The sequence below is a fragment of the Falco cherrug genome, chromosome 6 (genome assembly GCF_023634085.1).
Source record: "Falco cherrug isolate bFalChe1 chromosome 6, bFalChe1.pri, whole genome shotgun sequence".
NCBI classification, from domain to species: domain Eukaryota; kingdom Metazoa; phylum Chordata; class Aves; order Falconiformes; family Falconidae; genus Falco; species Falco cherrug.
In genome coordinates, this window is record NC_073702.1 from 46,536,299 (window position 1) to 46,560,707 (window position 24,409).

At 38.2% G+C, this 24,409-nt stretch overlaps 1 protein-coding gene across 15 annotated transcripts in view; it reads right to left on the reverse strand.

Annotated features, from left to right (window-relative positions):
• SYNE1 (spectrin repeat containing nuclear envelope protein 1) overlaps window positions 1–24,409 on the reverse strand; it is a 316,896-nt gene that overhangs the window by 253,411 nt on the left and 39,076 nt on the right. For all 15 annotated transcript variants that reach the window (XM_055714587.1, XM_055714586.1, XM_055714589.1 and 12 more), the window contains exon 3: window positions 9,362–9,423. In XM_055714587.1, coding sequence (XP_055570562.1) covers window positions 9,362–9,423 — 62 coding nt within the window. The remainder of the gene's footprint in view (window positions 1–9,361; window positions 9,424–24,409) is intronic.

The following is a 24,409-nucleotide window of genomic DNA, read 5'->3' on the forward strand; positions in this document are numbered from 1 at the left end:
GGGAAGATCCTTAAAGCAGTGTAGCTGGTTGAGCTATGCTGTTACTTTCTCACAGCTGACAGTTGTTACACTACCTTGCTCTATTTTTGCTCCTCTCCTTCCGGCCTTGCAGGTTTCCAGTGCTGTTAACACTGTCAGCCTCTACTTACAACAAATTGCTTTACACATGTCTTTACATTCACAAACACAACAATGGAAACACTTAAAAAATATGTAAACAGATGATGTTTTAGGAATTTTGATTAACAAGGTCACATTATTAAACTCTGATCTTCTTAAATACATTTCAGTTTGTGGAACTGTGGTACTCATCTGGCCAGTACTTCAATGATCACAGAATGTCTCTTAGAAACAAAAAGTTTAAACTTGGTCCAATTGAAATAAATGAAACAAACACCCTCTAGCTTCCATGAGCTTGTCAGCATTCACATACCTGCTAATTAACATAATACTAATATTCATACCTGCTAATTCACTAAAATGACAATCACACTACAAAATTCTTAAAATTACATTAGGTTTAATAATTTACTTTCAGGGTGCTTCTGAAAAAAAGATTCTTGTACAACAATTTGATCTAATATTTCTGCTCTGTAGAAACATAGATTTGAAAAGATGAAACTACCAAATGAAGCATTGCTCTTAAAAATGTAAAAATGCTATAACAAACCAGAAGAAAGCAAAGGTTTCTAGTTTCCAAAATAAAAACATCCTGCCTTCACTGTTCAGTTCGGATGAACAAATATTTCAGTGAGACATAATTATGGCATAAAGTGGAAGAAAAACTCGTCTGCTAAAGCAAACTTCACCTAAGATTCGATGTGCTCCAATAGCTACAATAATATAAGTGCCTATTTTATTGTGTATATAACATAAAGAAGCATTTCAGTTTATTACAAGGGTGTATTTAATAATAGTTCTTTTTTATGTCCTAGCAATGCAATAGATAATAGATCATGTTCTTCCTTAATATAACACCACAGAAATGAGTGGAGCAAACAGGTCACTGGAGATTAATTTGTCCCAGTCTTCCATCACAGGCAATTGACATAAATACAATTAATTTTCCTCACCTTCTATGCTACCATTTCCTGTTTGATGTTTGAAGCTGCTTTGGTTTTAGTATCATTACCACATGATACAATACTGAAGAATTACATGCTAAAACAATTCAGCAATAAAGACAAGAGGATTATAGCAGCTGCCGTCCTAAATCCAACAGGATGTGAAGGCCTAAAAGATCTCACCACCTATCTAAATGCCCCAGTAGTGAGGTTCGTCCCTTGAAATTCACTCTACAGTAATGAAGAGACACGGGTTCTTACAGCGGGCAATTTAGGATACATTCAGATTGAAGGGTGAGATTTACAGTGCCCCATAACCCTGGTGCCCATAAGGTGCCTGCCAGATGACCTGTTTGAGCACAACACAGCTCCCTTTCAGCTTGAGCCTTTGCTCTCAAATCAGGGTACAGGCCAGAATTTGCCTCACCCCAAGATGAAGTCAAGTTATCTGAAATTCATATGCAAACCAAGTCTGGGAAGCACCTCTGGTTTCCACAGTGTATAGCTTCACACTACAGATAAAACCTCTGATCACCCGTGTCAAACTCTTGCTCTCAACCACCCTTTGCTGGTCACTCCTCACTGACAGAAGTTACAAAAACTAGATTTGCACCCTAACCAAGGCATAGTACTATTGTAAGGCAGTGAAAGTATCCCTGAAGTCATCATTCAAGTAAATTAACATCAGACTGCCAAAAATGTTCTCCACAATACACTTTATAATATAATGTTTTTCACTGTCCTGAAGATGTTAACACCTACATTACAAGGAGGTAAGACCTGCATTGAGTTTCATAAATCACTTTTTTTTTTTAACTACTCTCGGCACATGGCATAGAATTTACCCTATCATTATGGCTCCAGTCTCTCTCAGAAGATGGAATGTGTTATATTTTTAGTGGCATATACAGTAGATTCCTCTTTTACATAAGAATTCCATACATAACAATCTTATCCCCCATGTCGATACAATTCAGGAAGATACACATACACTAGCTGATACGGAGAAGTTCATAACGCATTTGTTGTGTATGGACCATCGTACAGGATGGCTCAAGCTACTGTTTGACTGTTTTTCCAGGCAGATCCTCTACTGTGATTAACACAACATCTTCTGCTGGAATGGATAAATACCTACTCCTTGGCTGCATATATAATGTCAAATGGAATGAAAGGAGAAAGTGAAGCTATACACTCCTTGCTTGTTAGCCTCCAGAGAAAGGGTGGTTTTTTAACGTATTCAGTTAAAATCTATTGAATACTTTTTATTCTAGCCCTATTCACTTAGTTGCCTTAATGCTCTGACAAAATACTAACTGTAAATTGATAAAAGCAGGGAAAGAAAACTAACTTAAAATTGTGTAATCTTGAAAATGTTGAATGTACTCCAGGTTTTGGTTTTTTGCATGTAAATGTGTATCTCTAGTAATGCAATCAACTACAATGATCCTGATACACTGTATTTTGAATGTTGGAAAGCTTGTGCAAAGAATTTAATGAAATAATTTTTAAACCAGGAAAAAAGAACATTTAAAAAGTATATGAAGTAACCTCTCAAAATCCTATAATACTAAATAAAAGCTGTTATTTATAAACTTCCTGAAGAAAATTCTTTGCTGTAACTCAGAATATCCTTCAATGAACCAGCAGACATTAAATCTACAACTTATCAGCTCTACACTAAGGTTTCACATGCCTCAGTATCTCATTTTGGTTTCTCATAAGCTTCTTCAAGAAATCAAAATAATACTAATGATATGCTACATACTGCATCGCATGTATTCTGTTAAACACTCATTTATTGCAGTATATGTAATCACAGTAGTTTATAGTGACAATGACATTTAAGAACAGTCATGTCATAAAGAGAGATGCACACTCAGTACAAGTAAATTCATGTGCTCTGTAGGAGGAATATGAATTAATCAGGAATGAATCTTAAAGGTTAATGAACCAGATTTTTTGCATATTAAATATTTATTTAAATAAGTGTTTTTAGACTAGATCACAAATGGGAACTGATGAGGAAATGATTTGTTTAAACTTGCTGCTCTTACAAACTTATCTCATTTGCTGTAGTCTTCAGGAAACATTCTGGATACTTTAAAGAATTGAACATTGGTACATATGAAAATTATTAGATGGACAAGCATCAAAAAAAAGATTTATAATAGGCCTGCAATCTCTAGACATTCCTCCTCTGACAGAGTAAAATAAGTTTTGTAAAATCCAAACCTCAGATATGGAACTAAAGTATACTCGCTAAGCTTCCCACACTTTTTCTTGCATTTCATTTCTCATTTGTATCTTTGCTAAGGGAATCTTTTCCTCACACCCTGTACTTAACTTCTCCAATTAATAAATCATACTATACAAACAACGGTATCTGAATTACAATGAATGCCAATGCAAACATTGGAAACTACCTTTTGCTCCACTGGTTTTCAAATAATGTTTAAAAACTGCTAAAAAGTGTGTGAAAACCTACCCACATGCACAAACAGGAACAAACCTATGTAACTACTGAATTTGTCTCTGAAGGGAAATACATGTGGAAACAGGAAGGAGAATGTGAAATTTCAGTTACTCTGTAATAGCTGGCCTACTCCTCTGCCCCAATTTACTTTCTAAATCCTTAAGCACATAGGTTTTCATAAACTACTGTTAATGACTATTTCATGACTGAAGTCTGAGGGACTCAGCCCTAAGTTTTACATGATTAATTTTGCCACACAAACTAATTTCACATTCACTGTTTAACTTCAGAGGTTACATGCAATACTAGTAAAAACATCAAGTGACTATTGCCGCAAAAACCTGCCAGTTAGATTTTATTCATGAAAATCATGCAGTCAAGATGGACATTAGCTTAAATTTTTTCTGGGTCAGTGACTAAGATACTGGGAGCCTCTGTTTTCCCATTTGAAAAAGACAAAAAGACACAGAATTACTTAATTCAGTGATGAAAACTGATATGTTCTTGTATGAAGACCAAGATACATTCTAAGAACAAACTACGATCACTGCCAGCATTGTGTGTGAGAGCTGTAAATCTTGATATACCCATTTCATTTTCTTCCTTTCTTTGCTATAAAACATATCAGTTTGCAATTTCAAAAGCCTTAATGTAAGATTTAGTGCCCAGGTTTAATTCAGCATTATGAAAACATTGTGTAAGTATAATCAAAAATGTTCACCCATTCTTAGTTTCATTTTTGTTTGATATCCATTCTTTACTTTTTTTTGTTGTTGTTGTTGATGTGAGCATCCTTTTAATGGAAATAAAAAAATGAATATGTATTTGTTGTTCACTCTATTTAATGAGTTTACACTAATAGTTTGGTGAGTACAAATACTGAAGGTATCCCTACACCTGAGAACAAAGACATTATTTGACAGGGTTAAACCAATTTACAGTCTGTGTTCCAAAGCTTTGAAACTACTGTTTCCCAAAACTTTCACCAAACATGACAAAGGCAATAGAAGATATGCCTCTGTTTTACAGAGGCATGTTTTCATTCTTGCTTACTCATCTAACCCACTATATAAAAAGCAGCATAGGCAATGAAATAAAAAACATTTAAGTAATCGCTGTTCTGAATGGATGTAATGTCTTCTTTTTGAAATATCTGGTCTAACTTTATTCTGCATTTTAAACTTAAGACTTTGAAAAGATGCCTCAAAAGATACTCAGAAGCATATTCAAATTATTTCTATGTCTATGAAGGCTGAGACTAAGAGGAGGGAGGTCCAGTTCTAATACCTTAGAGAAATATGAATACAATGCAATTAGAAAACTTCTTGTCCTGTTACACATGCATATAGTATCATTTATCATTAGTAGAACTGCACAGATGCACAAAAATTAAACTGGATGGCCAGAAGTTAGATCCTGTTCATTTGCTAGAATGTGACCCAATTTCTGCAAGTGGGTGGCAGAGAAAAGAGATGATTTCCAGTTGCTGAATTTCACCAGAGAATCACAACAGATTCAGCTGGGGTTAGAGAGCTAGTCAGCAGAGGGATGGATGCAGCCTATTGCTAGCAGATGATACAAAAATGAAGCTGCATTATACTACCTGTTAGTTATCATACTTGAGGCTCTTTCCTCTGTGTTCCTTCCCTGTGGGACATTGTGCTGTGGGCACAGCTTGTGCTATGGCTGTTTTATCTCAATCTTTCTTTGAGGTGTCCCATAATTACGTGATACCAAGTCTGCTATCTGTCTTCAGCTCGTGAAAGAACATACTTTTGATTTAGGAAACATAATTTTAAAAAGGTAGCATTATACTCTAAGAGCAAGAGAGAACAAGAACTTCGTACCTCTCTCCTACTCCCCTTCACAAAGTTCAATGAATAGAATCATAGAAGCATTTAGGTTGAAAAAGAACTTTAAGGTCAGGAGTCCCAGCCATTAACCTAGCACTGCCAAGTCCACCACTAAACCATGTCCCTGAGCACCACATCTGCACATCTTTTAAATGCCTCCAGGGATGGTGACACAACCACTTCCCTGGGCAGCCTGTTCCAGTGATTGACAACCCTTTGGGTGAAGAAATTTCATTGGTACTATCATTTCATTTACCTGTTTTGTTCTTTCTTATTTATTTGTATCCATATTCTCAAACCTTACATTTAGAAAACCAAAAATTATTTTTTTAGTCTACTTGATGAATTTATTGAATTAGTTTGTTTCAATTAGGGCATGACTTTTTATAAGAAAACTGTATACTGAGATTTTAAAGATCAGCAGTGAAGAATCTTTCACTCGTAGCAAACCCTGACAAACTGTCACATCCTGCTTTATATTCCTAAACTATTAGTTGTTCTTGGTTCTACTTATCAAAATCACATCTGTTCCACATTTCCATTTCTTACAAATAACTACCCTTCAAAATTTCAGAAACTGCTCTTTATTTAACCCTCCTTTGCTCTACTCAACCAACACAGTATAAGGATGAAAACTGCCTTAGCAGCGTTTCCTTTCCTTTGCCATCAGTAAACCCATCTTCGAAATGCTACAGTGAAACCCCATCAATCTTTGCTTAGAAAAGTAATTTCCCCTGGTTTTGAGATTTCATGCAGTTACCAGTACTTTTTCAAAAACCTTCAAACTCATTCATGACTGAATGTTTCTGCAGATAACTGTGGTGTTAGGTACACAGATACTTTAATTTTTAGGTTTTTTTTCTTATTTCCTACTACTACTTTTTCTATTAACAATTTCACTAGATTAGTAAAAATGGCAAGTACTAAAATTTCCTCCAAAAATGAAAGGAAAAAACCCAAAGTCTTCCAAGAGGAGCCAAGAAATAGAGAGCCGATTTGAAGTAAGTTACTGTGAATTTTGAAGCCTGTATATACTAAGTCAAATTCAGCACAGTAATTCTGGATTGATAGTGAGAAACAAGGACATAATTCAAATCACCTTCCCCTCAGCTACTCCTTTTTCCCCCAGGCTCAACTTCACTCCTTCGCTCCCAGCTCCTCTAGGTGACAGTGGCACACAGGGGTGGGGAATGGGACTTGGGATCAGTCCGCAACAGCTCCTCTCTCCTGATGCTTCCTCCTCACGCTTTTCTCCTGCTCCACCATGGGGTTCCTCTCACAGGACACAGTCCATCAGACAGACCTGCTCCTCTGTGGGTTCCCCTCTGCAGGCTGCAGTTCTTGTCAGGAGCCTGCTCCAGTGCGGGCTCTTAGGGGAGTCTCTGCTTGGGCGCCTGGGGCTCCTTCCCCCCTCCTGCTCTCACCTTGGTGTCTGCAGGGCTGTTGCTCACATTTTTCCCTCACTTCTCACTGCCAGTGCAGCATTTTTTTTCTTTCTTAAACACGCTTTCCCAGAGGCACCATCAGCTCGGCTGAGGGGCTCAGCTGCACCCTGCAGCAGGCCCACCAAGGCCAGCCTGACCCAGCAGCGTCCGTCCGGCATGGGGCAGCCCCAGCCGCTCCTCACAGAGGCTGCCCTGCAGCCCGCCCTGCCAGTGCCTCCGCACCTGCACCCCGCCTGGCCCTACATCTCCTTCCATGTTACTAAACCCCAGTGTAACTTCATTCCCTTGGACAGTCACAGGACCAAATGCAGAAGCCTGTATTGCTGTTTCTCGGTTGTCAGTGTTAGCTCAGCGCTTCATGGATGTTCCTTGCTAGGTACCGTTTTGGAAGGCGCTCCACATTTTATTGGGTTCAAAGACAAGAAAGTGCAGACAACACTGCCTAAAAGTGGGTCTCCTTCTTCTTCTTCTCATTCCTTACCATGTTTCAAAGGCCTCCAGGCAATGGAGATGCTACAGCTTTCCAGTTTCTTCTGAAATAATAAAACCTGCAACAATCTTTTATAAGAATCAAATAACCTAAATATCAAATTTCTGGGTTACAATTCAGAACATGAGTGCAAGGGGAGTCCTGTGCATTTCACAGACCCACCAGTATTTCGCACAGCTGTGATGAACTCAGAAAAAGTACATCCACACTTTCCAAAAACATGACTAACAAAGATTTAAAACTTTAAGCTTCAAAAACTCAAAAACTTGAACAGCATGGGTCACTTCTGTTGACTTTAATCTCTATAATCTATAAACAGTGCTTCTCCTGTGGCTGCGTAACAGCATAAATGGGAAGCAAAACCAGCTAATCTGTATACCTGACGTAGGCAGCAAAGCAAACTCGCTAACAGCCATCAATAAAAGTATCACAGAAACAACATACCTGTTAAAGGGTGAATTAACACAAAACAATTACCACAGGGTACCTCATGTAGCTAAAAGTGAGGGCTGTGGCTGGTTACCTGCTGGATTTGTATGCATTTGATTAGCCTTTACAGTATCAGGCCAATTAAAGAAACACATGCCTAGATGACATAAGCAAAAGGTTTACCTGAGCTCTCACGACCCAACAGGACTAGTACAGTGGGTGGCATTCACAGCTCAGTCCAGAGCAAAATCTCTTAACGGAGCTGCCACCACAACTTTGCCTCTTCCCAAGGATTAGTGAGTTACTACCAGTAACTTATCATTACATGCACACACACATACGTATATGTAACAATATGTACACATACCTACTTGTCAATTATTATTAGATATTACTGATCAGTTATTAATGACAATACGATTAGGAAATAGAAGAACATGAGCTATTTGTCTCCTCTGACACATGTTCACTGCCCACTTTGCTAACACTTTAGCAAATACTGAATGTCTTTCCATGTCAGTTGAAGTGCATGGAACATACACACAGTACTAAAGTTCTGCACTGCACAGGGGCCTTTTCCAAATTATTTCAAAGCAAACAGGGGGGACAGACCTCTTTCCCAGTGAGGATCCACTGTCAAGAAGTCTGGAAAACAACCTTGTTCTTACAGTTGAATTTCACAATGCCAGTGCAGTTCACAGTAAATTCCTTAGTTCCATTCCTCAATAATGTAAATAAATGCTGACAGTCTCATGACAGATCATTATATGGGCTTCCTGGCTCAGCTCTGTTTATTTTGGGGGGCATTATTAGCCAATTCCTTGCAGAGAAGGTAAACCAGTGCTGTTACAGCTATTCGTTGCTCAATTTTCAAATTCATTAATCTTCATGATTCGAAAATACGCTTTTCAAACAGCACCTCTGGTGTTAAAATATTTTAATTTACTGGACTACTTGATAACTATGGTTAGAGCTGTGCTGTGTGAAAACTGGGGAAAGCCAAATTAAATCTCACTGCTTATGTTGTAAGATAAAACCGGTACCAATTGTAGCTTCGTACTTTTAAAATTGTGTGTAAATCACTGTACTTATTCTGCTAAAACCAAAACAGGAGGTTTTGGTTCTGGTAGATGAAGCAAAGTAGTTTAATGATAAATCACAAGATAGATCAGATCATTAATTTAGCACTGGATTCATGAAGCACTATTTATGTTTCTAGCCAGTTCAGGATGCCTCTATCTAACTACACAGCAACTGACTCAAGTTTTATTCAAAAACAGTCTATGTAATCGGGCTAATATTTCTGTTTCATAGAAAGGAGCTTCAAATATTTCCTCTGGCTGAAATAACAGCTACTGTGCTACCTTTCAGTTTTGGCCAAAGGAGCTGGGTGACTGTCTACACACCACGGACACTGCTGCAGCTGACTGCGAACATGCTGGAACAGATTAATCTTCTGTGGTGTACAGATACCAGGGATGCCTTTGTAAGTTTATGCCATTCTGCTCAAACAAATCCAACATATTCTATACTCCAGGGCCTGTATAGGCATAGATAAAAAAGTTTCGATTTAAAACCACATAAATTTAAAAGCCATATATTACCTTAGCCAGATGAGTATTGATCCATTTTGTGAAAGTCCGTTTCTGCACTGACTCTTGCTCATCTGAAAAAAAAAGGAAACCAGTTTGATTAGACATTGCTGAATACTTTTGGATTTACATGATGGAATAGTAATATTGCCTATTGACAACAAAACCAGTCTGCATTTGCCAGAAATGCCACTATATTTTTTTAAGACAGTTAATTTTGCCTGTAACTACCCATAGAAAATATTCATATTCTTACAATAATGCTCTGACACTTGTGTATTTGAAGAGTTTCACAGAAAAATTCAAGTTTTAAAGAGTCAATGACCAGTAAGACACGATTTCAAATCTGAATGCCAAGACAAATTTGACTTCTAAGTCCATCCTATATTTACCCAAAGTCTGAGCAGCAAGCACTTCTCTGTACTTTTTCACTAGAATCCATGTGTCTGATAGTCAGGTTGCTTTTACATAGAAATTCAGCTGGGGACTTTGAAAAAATACTCTTAGCATGTATATTTTAAAATGGTTACAATGTTGAATTAAAAATTTGAAATTGCATTATCAAGCTTATTTGTTCTCTGGATGACCCTACTAGGGAGGAGCCACTTTCTATACTGCTACTTACTACCTCCCTTAATCCTGTCTTGAAGCACTTGTCTGATTTACAGTGAATTTCTCTGATTCTCAGATAGTCCCTCAGGGACTGTTGCCAGCTGCATAGACAAAAATAGCTCCTGAACAAGCTCCTCCAACTTCAGCAGCCAGGGTCATGGCTGCGGAGGGAAGAGGATCACAGCACCATCACCAACCCACAAAATACTTTCCCTTCCTTGTGGGGAATCAGTTTTGACACATGGAATAATTTCACAACAGGGACTCTCAAGTATTTATATTGAGATTTTTCTTTCAAATATAAAGTGAAATACCTATTTCACTGAAAACAAATGATGATTTTACCATCATCAGTTCTGAATGAGCGCCTTCATTTCCCTCCTGAAAATCAAAATCAATAAAATTGCTGTTAAATATTTACTTTTTATAAGAACACATCCATGTCCCAAAAACCTACAGATGGGCAATCTAATTTTAGTTACTGCTTTCACTTGTACAGAAGTGAATTGTGATTTGATCTCTTTCACATCTGTAAAATTAAAAGGGAATATTCTTTAATCCCCTTTCAAGTTCTGGAATAGATAAATACTAAGTTTGATGCTCTACTAATAATAATACCTGATTTACACTCATGCAATGCTCCTCCGCAACGAGGGTACATAAAGATACAATTTGCCACACAAAATGCATCAGCAGAAACGTTATCTGAAGTGGGACAACAATGGCTCCCTGACCATATACAAGCTTCCAAAAAGTGCCTGTGCATTATGACTTGGGGATATTTTCTTTACATATAAATGACATCTCACATATTAGAAATACCAGGGGAAAAAAGATACATATGCTTTCCAGCATCTTTTGCTAGATTAGCACACTTCATGCCTAAGAAAAAAAAATTGCATTCTTTCCTTTTATTTCATTGGCCAGGCTCTTACATAATTTTCAAAACATTCATTATATTCACAGAATCTACTTGTTGCACTGGCAGGCAAGTTAAGAAAAATATCACTCAAAATACTACATCGTGCTTCATTCAACACTATTTTTGGCAGGGGTTGTCTTGACTTTATATGTAACAATTGTTTCTACTTTCTGAAAAACAGACTTCTTGCGGTATTGTTTCTAACCATGAACAAGATGTTTCCCTTGTGACGTACAGTAAATGTCAGCTGTGCTCTGACAAGCAATTACATATACAGGAAGCACAATTAATTTCAATGGAAGCACTTGCACACTTGAATCGAGTTGTGTGTGAGCAGATATGGGGATGGAGATCAAGTGCGTACAGAATCAGTCCAGCTCCGGCTTCATTTACATCTCTTGTAACTTAAAATTTCCCAGCAACCCCAATATGACAACAGCATGCCAAAAGAAAAGAACTGGGCCTTCAGAAGTCAAATTTCTAATGAAAGAAATGAGTGAAAATTATTCCCTAATTTGTAGTTCCAGTGCATCCTGGTGATTTAAGAGCGAGCCTTCTGGCAACAACTGGAAATCAGAGAACTAGCTCCCAGCTTCTAAACATTTACCAGCAGAAGACATACTCAGTTTCAGTCACATTAACAAACAGCAGAAACAGCCTTTCACTATAATCTGTTTCAAGGGAACTTATCTGAGCCGTATATTTTTTATAAGCCCAACAGCAACTAATACAGTTTCCTTTTTTTTAGCACTTATTTTCTACGGGCTTAAAAGGAACAGATTTTAGTGCTGTAAAACCTATGTCTGAACGTAACACAAGCAGTGCACTGATCTCACAAATTCCATTATAAATATGCTTTTTACAAATTTCCCTGGAAGCAAAGGTGTTATTTTCATTGAAATGATGTAATTTCTCCACAGAGGTACTGTTTATCTATACCCACAAGATGCATGTGTCATGTCTTACACTCTCCCGACTTGCAAGGACTGTCAGCTCCTTATTTGCACCACTTACCCTGCTGGTACTGAAAGAACCAAGGGAGCAGATTCAACGACGTACTGTTTTTGCCACCAGCACCTTTGTAGCGAGCCATAAGCCCTGCTGTTGCTGCTGCTGCTGCTACTCCTGTCTCATGTAGTGCCGTGTTTCTTTAGAATACAGCCAGGAGTAATTTTTCAAGAACGATCTGATTTTCTTCCTTCAATGGAAATGCAGGCCTCTTAACACAAATCCCTCTACCCGATCTTACCAGAGAATTCACATGAAGCGAAACCTTAAAAACATCTTCATAAATTCTTGCAGAGATGCAACAGCCAGGCAAATCCAGCTGTACTGGAAGCAGCAGTTCTGCTGGTCTCACTACCATCATCCTTCTCCACTGTTTTCCCGTGGAAAGATTTTATCCGAGCACCAGCCAATCCGCTAGCGGAAACCTCTGATGTCAGAAGTCTGAATAATTCATCCAGGGACTGGGACAACCCAATTACACTGCCAATATCCTAAAGCAGCAAGATGTGTGGCTGCAAAAAGCAATGCAGTCTTCTCACCAGTGCTTTTGTAACGAGATAGTGCTCAGTAAGCATAACAATGGCTGAATGGCATAACCCTTCAGCTATAGGTACAAGTTGTCATACCTTAAAGGAAAGCAGCTTTCAAAAGCAACCACTTCATCACTGCATACTCTATTTAGACATGGATGTCCTTCAGCTTTATAACTGAAACAGTGAAGTGAATGCAATGAATCTGCACAGACATGTAGGCCCCTTTGCTTTTAATAATATATTTGAACTGTTGTACGAGGATGAAACATACATAAGGATGCACAGAATTTGGGGGGGGGACTCAGATCGCCCTGAAACATACCCAAATTTCTGATAATATGTAGTACATTCATTAAATCAGAGCACCAGAGAATTTGAACAGACTGTGTTTTGCTCTGGTAAAATGAAGGCAGTTATGAAACACTATGTGTGGAGATTCATGTTTTGTTCACCCACAGGGGCTAACAGAGTAAACGAGAATAAAAGGCTCACTTTTATTATGCCATTACAGTAAAAGTGTCATTTTAGAGGTCGAATTCAAAATTCTGTTTTTGTAAACCAGAATAACTTTGACAAGATCATTCTACACTTGAAAGAAATGTTGCAAGAAAGTTTGGTTTTATTTAATCTAATATCTTCCTTTAATTGGCTGTAAATATCTCCATATTTTTATAAGCCTTTTCCCTAACAAAGCACCACCAACAGACTGCATTTTAGGTTGTCTAGGAAAAAAAGACAAATGTAATTGTATATATTGACTTTAAAACATTTAGAACACATTATTTTGAAAGAGGAACAAAACCAGTCATGTATCTTCAGACAGTTACGGATACACTGATGAAATATTCATCACGCATACATATTATAATGACTAGTATCATGCATATCATATATATATACATCAAGACACAGACAGTAGCGGCATGCTTTCTAGCAGAGCTTTTCTAGAAACAGGCTTCCTATGCTGCACAGTCCCTGTCTGCCAGCTGTGGAAGCAGCCCCTCTTCAGCTGCAGAGCTCTGTGTGCCACAGGTGTGTGGTACGCAGCAACAGATCACACTTGGAGGACCTCGTGCCTCAGATGCTTGGGGATCAAGTGGTGGGAAGGTGGCTGTACTGCAGGGCTGCAAACACAGTGTGCCGCTGCAAGGTAACACAAGGAAGAGTCTCATGGACAGAGAGATACAACAAAGTCAAGTTCACGCATGTCTAATAAAAGCATCTTGATTAATTCTCAGTAACCTAATATTGTGGACATAGTTTTGTTTCTTACTTTAGTGAAATTCAACCCAAGTTGCTCTCAGATGCTCATTTTCAGCATCCTTTTTATTTCTCTTTGGTTTTGGTAGTGCTGTCCTAAAACCACCAAGGAGCTATTTGTTTTGTTTTGTTTTCCAGGTCTTTGACACCTTTAGGTATACTGCTAAAACAACCTGGAAGTGCAGAAAAGGGTGCCAAACCGGCTGCAGTGCTTCAAGATGTCACTTGAGAACACAATTCAGCACAGAAAGCAACAAACAAACACCTGCCGGGAGATTTTGTTTGGTCAGCGGTATGGCATAAATTCTCTGAAGCTTTCAATAAGATATGTTATATAGCAATTTCTGTCTTCATTAAGAACATTCTTAACTTAAAGCAGCTGTAGAAAAGCTTGCAGAGTCAAAGTAATAACATGGAGACTCTACTTAGGTAAAAAAGCAGTATTTTAAGCTAGTTTAATCAACACCTCCGTAACAGATGGATTACCCCATTTAAGAGCACTGCACAGAGGCAATGCAGGCTCATTTCTTGTCCTTTAAGTCTCCAGTCAATGTTTTTTATGGGACAATCCCAGGGCTATTCTGCTTTTTAAGAAACGAGAAACAAACAAAAAACTTTGGTGGTAGTTCTAAGGCTAATACATTGTTTGTAAGCTGCTAAGTTTAACAGTAACACTATACGCTTTAGGAAGAAAAAAGGATGAAGGAGCAACGGGCAATGGGAGAAAAGTAAGAAAGAGGGAAAACTTGATTTCCACAGCCACTGCAATGCAGTTGACAACAAGACTTAGCAGTACCGATACAAAAAGATACAAAGAATGGGAATATAATTCTAAATGCCTCATGCATTTAGGACTTCCCCATTTTTTATATTTTGAGAAGAAAGACAGGATTTGTCAAAGTGTGGCCTTTGGATATATGCCTCTATTGAATGTATTTTACCAGAGATGGTAAGACAGTCCCATTAACAGATCTGTTATCTAAATGTCCAAGCTTTGAGATCTAGGTGCAGACACTAGCTGTAGCCTGCTCCACCACTGAGCACCGGTTCGCTGCCCATCAGTTTCTGTGGAAAGGAAATCTATGCACCAGGGCTAGAAGGCAACCAGTCACCCTTGGCCAGACTCCTATGATGGGGAAAACGATGGGGACTGGCTCTCTGGGTTCTGCACTGGCATATACCATTGCTCAATCTCAAAGTAACCTTAGTATGGTGGTTTGCGGGCCAAAGGTTATATGTCATTCGGAAGAGTGGAAGTAGAGAAAACACCCCTGCTGACTGGTGGAATAGTTACAGGAAACTGAAGTGTGGAAAAGCAGCCTCACAGCTGCAGAAACACTGCCTGCTGTGCAGCATGCTGCTGGACAGCAACTGGCACGCTGCTGAGAACTTTCTGCTGTGTCTGTCTGAAATCTATTTACAAAACATATATTTGGATTTCACACGTTTCTTACTTATTCCCTTAATTTCTAAGACAGAGGAGGTGTCTATCCAGCCACTAGTTAGAAAGATACACAGAATGATTCAATTCATCACCCAAAGAAGCTTGCATTTTAAAAAATATTTGGGTTAAACAAATACAAACTAAACAAATCAATCTCTCTTCTTTTGTTCTTAGTCAATTTATTCTTATACAAGCACATTCACCAGTCAGTGTCTCTGGAAGCACTTGCTGTGGAATGTGCAAGTGGTTTAAATTTCTGAAACCTGGAAACCCAAAAGTTTAGCCAGCTCCAGAGAGTGTGTGCTTTCACTCAGCTGTTGGCTCCATCTCACAGCAGCACTTAAGACTATCACAGAGTATGTTTATATTGTGGGACCTGGGAGACTTCCAGTCCTTAAATCTAAGGTCATGCCCTGTTGTGCCCATGTTCTCATATGCACATGTCAAATGTTCCTGCTCCATCCAGACACACATTATTTCCCACTTTCCTGTGCTCTGGTTTTCACAGGAAGGAACACTGCATGGTGCACTGATATAATCTTGATCCTTAGAAGCCAGGACACAGCCCGGACGTAACTGTACTGCTCGTGACTGTTCTTCACTTTGATCAGAAGGACTTCCTTTAGCATTTGGAGAAACCAATAACAGCATCATTTCTGCTATGGATTGAAAGATGTGCCCAAAATATCATTTTTATGACTTTCTGCGTCTTTCCTGTGCCCAGTCCTTGCAGCATACTTGCTCCTGTTTTGTGTTTTGAGTGACTAAAAAGAAGAACTGTAATTAAATTATTCTCCTCCGTATTTTGCCTGGATGGGCTGCATTTTGTTCTTCTCCACATGCAGAAGCAGAATGTATTCAGAACCAATCAATGAATGTATTTGCATTTTATGTTTACTGCATTTCTGCCTGTGATGCTGCACTACTGTTATTCTCATAATCTCCACTAACAGTTGTCTTAATCTCCATGTGGCTGTAAATGTATTACTTACTTTCATATTATCTGCACTTGACTGAATACAATCAGAAATGAAAAGAACATCTATTAGAAAACCAGTATGTGCTCACTTGATTAATTTTTAAAAGCAGTATTCTGAAGAAGCTATTAACTAAATATTCAACATTTGAAGTAATTATGTGCAATGGCCTCAGTTCCTTCCAAAAGAATCAGGATTTGCTGCTCTACAGGTGCCTGTTTATTCACCACTCTGGCATGGGTGACAATGAACTCAGTGTTCACATGAACATATATTTTCCTGGACCAATAAACGAGGTGAAAACAGACTGATACAAATGATCAGAGTCAACTTGGCATTTGTTCTTTTAATTACTTATCTTCCTTCATTGTATACTTAAAGAGATGGTTTGGATGGTGACAAATCAGCTAGAAATCTAGAAAATCCAGGGAAGTTCATTAATAACTGTTCTACATTGCACTCAAATTTCAGTCCATCCATGCTAATAAATAGCCAGTTTCAGAATGAATTTTTCATAAAGACTTCAAGATTTAAAGACAGTGACGAAAAATCACTCGCCTATAAACTGTATCTACTACAATAGCATCTGCAATGACCATAATTAAAAAAAATAAACAAATATTTGTAGTTTTTTCAGTTCACTGCAGTTCTGCACCTGGCATCATGTTACTATTTACACATTTTGCAGCAGTTCTTTCCATTGACATGAAAAGCTTGTCTATAATAACCGTTTTGTGTTGTTGGTCCACTCCCCTAGAGGTTTTTATAAAGTCAGGATGAATGAATGAAAAGAAATGTAATTTTTATAACAGAAGTCTTAAAGACAAGCAGTACTTGCATTTAAAAAAAAAAATCTTTAAAAATGTTGAAATCTATTCAGATCAGTACCTGTATGTCTACAAGTATTTTTGTTATGTTAGGGCTTTTAAGTAGCCATTCTACAGTCAAGAAGGGTACTTAACATGCCTTTATAAAAAAAATACATATGTGATCAGATTGAGGGTAGCATATGTTTGAAAATTGAAAGCATAGGCTCTAATTCCATCTTTTACTCACGGTATGGAACTTACATGAACTCCTAAAACAATGCAAGGTTTTGTTTTCCTGAAGCCAACCATGTCAGGCAGACAAATTACTATAACAGCGTCCACTGATTTTCCATAATTTGCTAATATCATATGATATTAACAGGACTGTTCACAACATTAAGCACTACAACCTGGAGAGATTGTGCAAAAATGTCTAAATTTGAACTTGAACGTTTAATGTTGCTATTTAATAAGCCATTAAATCCACTGCACCAAATGCATTGCATAGAGCAAATTTCTACTACCGATGGTAAGATTACTATTTTTCTATGCCTACAGCGCGTTCCACAGCAATAGAAAAAATTTTACTCAGACATGAAAGACCTCAGAATCTACTGAAATAAATGAAAACAAATGGAGACATACTAGGCACGTGCTATCCAAGGGTTTAAACCAGGTTGTAGGGGTGCAGCATCTGTAACTTACACTCTGCAGAAAACCAAAATATACATAATGATCCTTGTCTTACAGAAAAGACAGTCTGTAGAGGAATGAAGGCAGTGGGTTGATTAGTATCCAATTGTTGCAGCACAATCAAACTAGCAGGCTGCAACAAGGCTTTACTGTTGGTCAGATTCTACTGTCTGTGCTGTATCTCCCTCCAGAGGTCAGACCACACTACTCCTCCCCCACCCAACCCCCTCTCCCACAATCCTCAGGGCTATTTAACCACTTAACAGGAACGAGCTACAGCTGCACATCATCCATGTCAATCAACCCACTGCCTCTGAGGCAAGGGCACAGCTGCGTATTATCAATGCCAATCAAGCCACTGCCTTCATTCCTCTACAAGAGTCTACAATCATATCTCAGTTATGTTTATGCCTAAGCTCAGTGAAATGACAATTGTTTACTAAAGGCTTACAAAAATATAGAATCCTCTGTGGAAAATCTGGGCAGTTTTATTGTTGAGATAATTTTCACTATAGTTACACATATTGTAGACATGAAACTCTTCCAAAAGTCTACCGAAGGGAAAGAACGCAATTACTATTTTTGAATGCCTGGAGGCATGATAATTTTAGATACGTTTAGAATTAAATTATGAATTTTTTGCTCACCCCTTCAATTATTTTCAACACAATAGGTTTAGTATTAGCAGTAAATGACAGAGTTAAGCACTGAAAAGGTGGCTACAAACAAGACAGAGACTCTGTCTTCCCAAGAAGCCACAGGGCAACGGGTAAAAGTTGCAGTGGGGAGGCTTCATCTTGATATAAGAAATATTTTTTTACAGTGAAAACAATCATTCACTGGAACAACTTCCTCAGGGACACGGTTAAGTCCACATCACTGGAGGTTTTCAAGTTGCCTATGGATGGGATGTCAGACAAAAGGTCAGACCACATGGTGTTTCGAGGATGCTTCTAGCCTGTCCTGTTCTTTGGCTTTATGATTTTATGAAAACCTGTTCTGTATTATTAGTAGGAAATGTGCTATGCTACTTAAAACAGTCATAATAATTTCTCATTATTTATAAAATTATACTCAAGTATCTTCCAACTCAGGTTCAAATCAGGACCTTACATATTAACTACTCTTCCAAGTGTGAATTGTAATAAAACAAAAATACATATGAGAACATATAAGAACTCATTTCTGAATCAAATGCTAACTCCTATGTTTCACTGTTCCTGGAATAACACAAAAAAAAAAAACCCAAAACAACCACAAAGAAATAAATCTAGCATATCCTGCTCAAACAACTTATTACTTAAAAACATTCCAGAAACAAGATGATGGTTGGTGTCTATGGAGGTGCTGAAGAGATGTTAGGAGTGAAGAACTGCCTGCAAGCTGTATGTGCATACATCTTTCCAACAGAGGTCTTGTACAAATATAATGTGGCCTCAGATCACATGGTTACTCCTTTCACAGCCACAACCATCTGCTGTTTCTGAATGCCAGCCTTCACAAAAGACTTGAATGTACTTTGGCACATTCACAATGGTTTCATACCTTCATCTGATTGCCTCTGTCTGTCCAAACAGACAATCACTACTTTAAAAAAATATACCAGTGGTATTTTAAATGTGATACTTCTCTACAAGTAATACATGACAAATTCTGCCACTTCTACACTGAGCAGTACCAAATCGAGAGTCGTCCCACAAAGCAAGTTACTGTGCAGGTAGGTAAGTCAAAAACGGGACCACTTTCACGAAGTAGCTTCCTTGAATGCTGATGTAAGTACGAACAAAGATTGGAGTTCCTCAAAGACTAGTCTAAGTGTAAATCTTTATATATTTTCAGCCGTGATTTTGGCAGGAAAATCACAACAGTGCTTATAAAGTTGACCAGAGATCCATATTTGGGAAAAAACATTACAATGGAATCGGAATATCTTAAAAATTAAAGAAATTGAGCTGACTGAATACTGGAAACAGATAACTGTTACTAAGCATCTCCAAATGCAGGGCTACATACTCAAGGAGTAACATGAATTTCTGCTGTGAGGTGGAAACTGACGATATATAAACCAAACTAGAGGAAGACATGCTTTTGTAGCTCTGCTCAGGAATGTGTACGCCACTAAAACTAAAACTGCGTAGATTGCTTACTCTCAGAAAGACCATAATTGCTCTCTGTAAATATATTAGAGAAAGGAATGAGCACCAGAAAAGGAAAAACCTCTTCAAATTAAAAACTATGCAAAAGCCCAAGAGCAGAAGGCTGCGATGGGATATGACTATATTTAGGCTGGAGTTAAAGGAACTTTTTCAGCCTTAAGAACAACTCTCGGAAGCAATCTCCCAGGACTCCAACAGAATTTTATTGGTGTGGTAGCCTATAAAAGCACGTAATAGGTGACCTAGAAGACTTTTCCAGTTCTGTTTTCTAACCTGTCCTGTACACCTACCACAAAAATACAAACTTCAAAATGAGGCAGAATTATCTATGTATAAGTAGCATTGCACGAACAGGAGAAGTACACATGATGTCACTCTTCATTGTGTGGCTTGTCCCACTGTACTGGGTAGCATGTGGGGTAGGAACACCTATGCTTTACTGATGACAAAAAAAACAAAAAGAGAAACCTTTGAAGCAGGATTTTAGGCCTTTATCGCACAGTGTTCCAGTTTACCCCAGAATCAGTTAAACAGAAGGAAAGCAAACCAAAACAGAATTTAAAAAAGCAGCAAGCATAATTATGGAAATAAAAAGTTAACATTGTTACTACTGCATATAAACAATATTCTGTGCTAAAATACATTAGTATTACAATGTAATGCAAAGCATTAAGATCTTGCTGGTGAAATTTGTATTTGAAAACCAAAGGCTGAAAAATCTAGGCCCACTGCTGTTTAATATCTTCTTCAGATTTTTATAATATTCACTGTAAATTAATTACTGCTTAAGGCTATCTGTGGGAATCAAATACCACAGATAAAATTATTTTTTCCTATGTACTTGAAGACATCTTCTGTAGATGTGAATTGGTACAATTTAGTTGGTTTAAATGGAGCTACATCAACTGCTGTCAGCAGAATTTTACTGCACTCATGCAGAAAGGAAACATTATATTTATATACATTAGTATGGAATATAAATTGTGAAATCTTATGTATTCGTATAGGATTTGATACGAATAAACAATGAAAGACAACTAAACCACACGCAAAACTGTGAAGCGCTCAGTCCCTAACTGGGTATTCTTTCTTTTGAAACTTAGGGTATCAATTTTCATACAAAGTACATCTTAGAAAAAAGCAAGATTCCAGTTAACCTTGCAGAATCACAGAATGGTTGAGGTTAAAAGGGACCTCTGGAGGTCATCTGGTCTGCCTGCCTTTCTCACGTAGGGCCAGCTACAGCCAGCTGCCCAGGACCATATCCAGCCAGCGTCTGTGAATGGAGACTCCACAACCTCTCTGAGAAAATTGTCCCAGAGCTCAGTCACCCTCACAGTGAAAAAGCATTTCCTGATGTTCAGAGGGAACCTCCTGTGTTTCAGTTTGTGCCCACTACCTCTGGTGGTGTCACTGGGCAGCACTGAGAAGAGCCTGGCTCCATCCTCTTTGCACCCTCCCTTCAGGTATTTACATACATTAGTAAAATTCCCCTGGGCCTTCCCTCCTCCAGCTGAACAGTCCCAGCTCCCACAGCCTCTCCTCACAGGACAGATGCTCCACTCCATTCCTTATCCTTGTGGTCCTTTGTCAGACTCTCTCCATTATGTCCACATCTCTCTTGTACTGAAGAGCCGAGAACCGGACACAGTGCTCCAGGTATGGCCTCACCAGTGCTGAGTAGAGGGGAAGGATCACCTTCCTCAACCTGCTGGCAATACTTTGTCTAATGCAGCCCAGGGTATCATCAGCTTGCTTTGCAGCAAGGGTACATTACTGGCTCATGTTGCTATTTAATATTCCGATGCTTCCATTCACCTGACAAAATGGGGACTAAGTATCGGTTTCTTGTGAGGGTTCTACATGGCCTGCATGATCTCATAATTAATTTCTTTCTTTTAATGGAATTTTTAGTATGCTGTTCATACATTCAGAGCATTCACCAATAATGGCAATAAACATTTCTGTTTATAGTAACAAATCAGTAATAATCCTAATACTAATAAAAAGAGTAGAACAAACCAACAGAACAGCTTGAATTCAGTAAGAAACAAATATAGACACAGTAATAAGGTTAAAGTAATACTAACTTTTTGGTACCAAATATATCCTGCTATGTTGTATGATGAAAAATAGCACATTACCTAGACGGACAGGCAGCTGCCCAGCAACATGAGGCAGAAATGTGAGGTGGTAACTATCCAAAAGTGAGGGATTTTCAAGCAAGTCACATTAGGCAATGTCCTGAATCCAAACTAAGATTCCACCACAGTGATAGTTACTTTTGTGATCCTCACTCTTGCAGTCTCTGTGCTCTTAGTGTTAAATGAAATGTGAACATCTTGAAAAAATGCACTGGTTTGAATACCTTGTCTGATGAAGTCCATTCACCATTGGTGAGTTCTCTTCATGAAAGCTGCATACGATCAACCATTTTGAACTTCAACCACTGTCATGCTCAAGTTAAACATCTAAATACCCCACTGAAAACATCTAATGGCCTAAACATTCAAGGAGCCCTCAAAGTGATATGAATCATAGCCTGGTCTGTGTTTTCAGTTCAGCCAGACAAAGGTAAAAGAGGCTGCAAAAATGTCAGTACAAACTGGTGAGCTACAAATACAAGCTGCAATTCTATTAGGTTTTGTTTCAGTAAAAACTTGGTTCCTACAGACAGTTCTACTATGGTAGCTAAGGGCCATCAAGGCCTGGAAGGCTGCATAATTGCTCAACCATGGAAAGATAAAAGGATCTAGTAAAGAAACTATCTGATAAAGAGCTAAAAACAGTGAAGAAATACAAACAGGCTTATAATTTACTGCAAGCAATTATTTAACAAGCCAAAAAAAATAAAATTGTTTTTTTGTCTATCCATCTACAAGCTATTTGTGATACAGTCTTAATTTTAAACTGGCTGCTTCTTCACTTTTTTTCTCAATGCATGAATGAATAAATAGAAACTTCAGAGTCATACATTTGGCAAGAAGCAGAGCTCTGGCTATCCCTACAAAAACCTGTCATAATGGGCCCAAATTACAAGCCTTTTCAAATTCTCAAATACCCTTGAATTTCAGCACTTAGACTCTGACAACCCATCTTCATAACCCTGATGAAGCACTAAGCAGACTGCACATATATTATTCCCACAAAGAGTGGCTGAACATGCTTCAGCTCAGGGCATATAGGGCAAAAATCAATCTTTACTGCCCATAATTGCTTCATCTCCAAGTAATCCCAGAAAAACACTCTCCTGCATGCTCAACCCTGATTCCCACATTCCCTCCTATCCCCATGATGGCAGCTAGATTTAGCTCTCTCTTTCAGACACAGAAGGGACAAAATCTGGGTTCAAGGGAGGAATCTGAGGAGGAAAGAAGAAAGGTATGGATTGTCTAGAGAGCATGTACCCAGAAGGTGGAAAAAATCTCTGGCAGCTGGAAAAGAAAAACTGACAGAACCTGCTCATGCTATAGAACATCTGTCCTGGAACATACAATACTATTATCATTGCCAGCACAACTCACAGAAGTTACGTGCCAGATGTAATTGTGTCAGTACAAACATTATTTTCTTCTCTTCTACATACGTGATAAGATCAGTCTTTAGTTACACAACCATACAGGTTTTATCCAAATGCTCCCTATAATTTTTGGTGCATAAATGGAAAATGCTCCATTAATAAATTGTTGGGTTTTTTTTATTATTTTTTACAACTTCACTCTCCCCTTCAAACCTAACGATTAAGCACATGACTTTGCAATTCTTGTACTATTTTTGTAACTTTGCTTCTCTATAATGTGAAAATCCTATGAAAACTAATGGGGGAAGGGAGGGGGGTAATTAAGTTCATTAAAAAAACACAAAAAAATCCCTAAAGCCTAAATATTTTGAAGAGAAAAACATAAAAGATAATTGGTTAATATTGTTCATTAAAACAATTTAATCAACTGAAATCTTAGGAATGATGGACTTGATCATACAACAAAATCAGTCTGTTCTTTGAATATCATTTCACCCCAAAATTCTAGGATGTAAGCTAATAATCAACAACTATGTATCTTCACTAACAAGTTTCATTTATTTATATACTATGCCAGTTTATTCAATGGACCGGCATTGATCTGAATGGAATGACTCTGACATAAAAGTGGATATTGTTCAAATTAAAATGTACATGTCTAAGCATTGATTAGTGTTTTTAAAGGTGATTTGGCATGCTCCTGTAAAACAACACCATAAATAAGTAGATCAAAATGGTATTGTTACTACTGATTTTGCCTTAAACAGTCCTTTCCGCAGTAGCAAATCACAGACCCCACCGTGAAGGTAACAGAGTATTTGGAGCAACTGTGTCACTTAAAAAGGACAAGAAGCAAAACTGTAGGACAGCAGCAGTAGTGCCTGTGCCCTGGGAGAGGGAAAGCAGCCTCCTGCCCACCTCTGCTCTTGCCAGCTTAGCAGAGATTGAACTCGAGTTCAGCAGGAGCTGGTGCAGCAAAGCATGAGGCTTCTGGATAATGCTTCCATGAAGGAAAAGGCAGCAGTGGCCTGCAAGCAAATTATCCTCCTCATCCCTAATAGCCTAGGGCAAGCAAGGCTTAACTTCAAGTGTTTATGATACGTGGGGATTGCCCTTTAGACAGAAG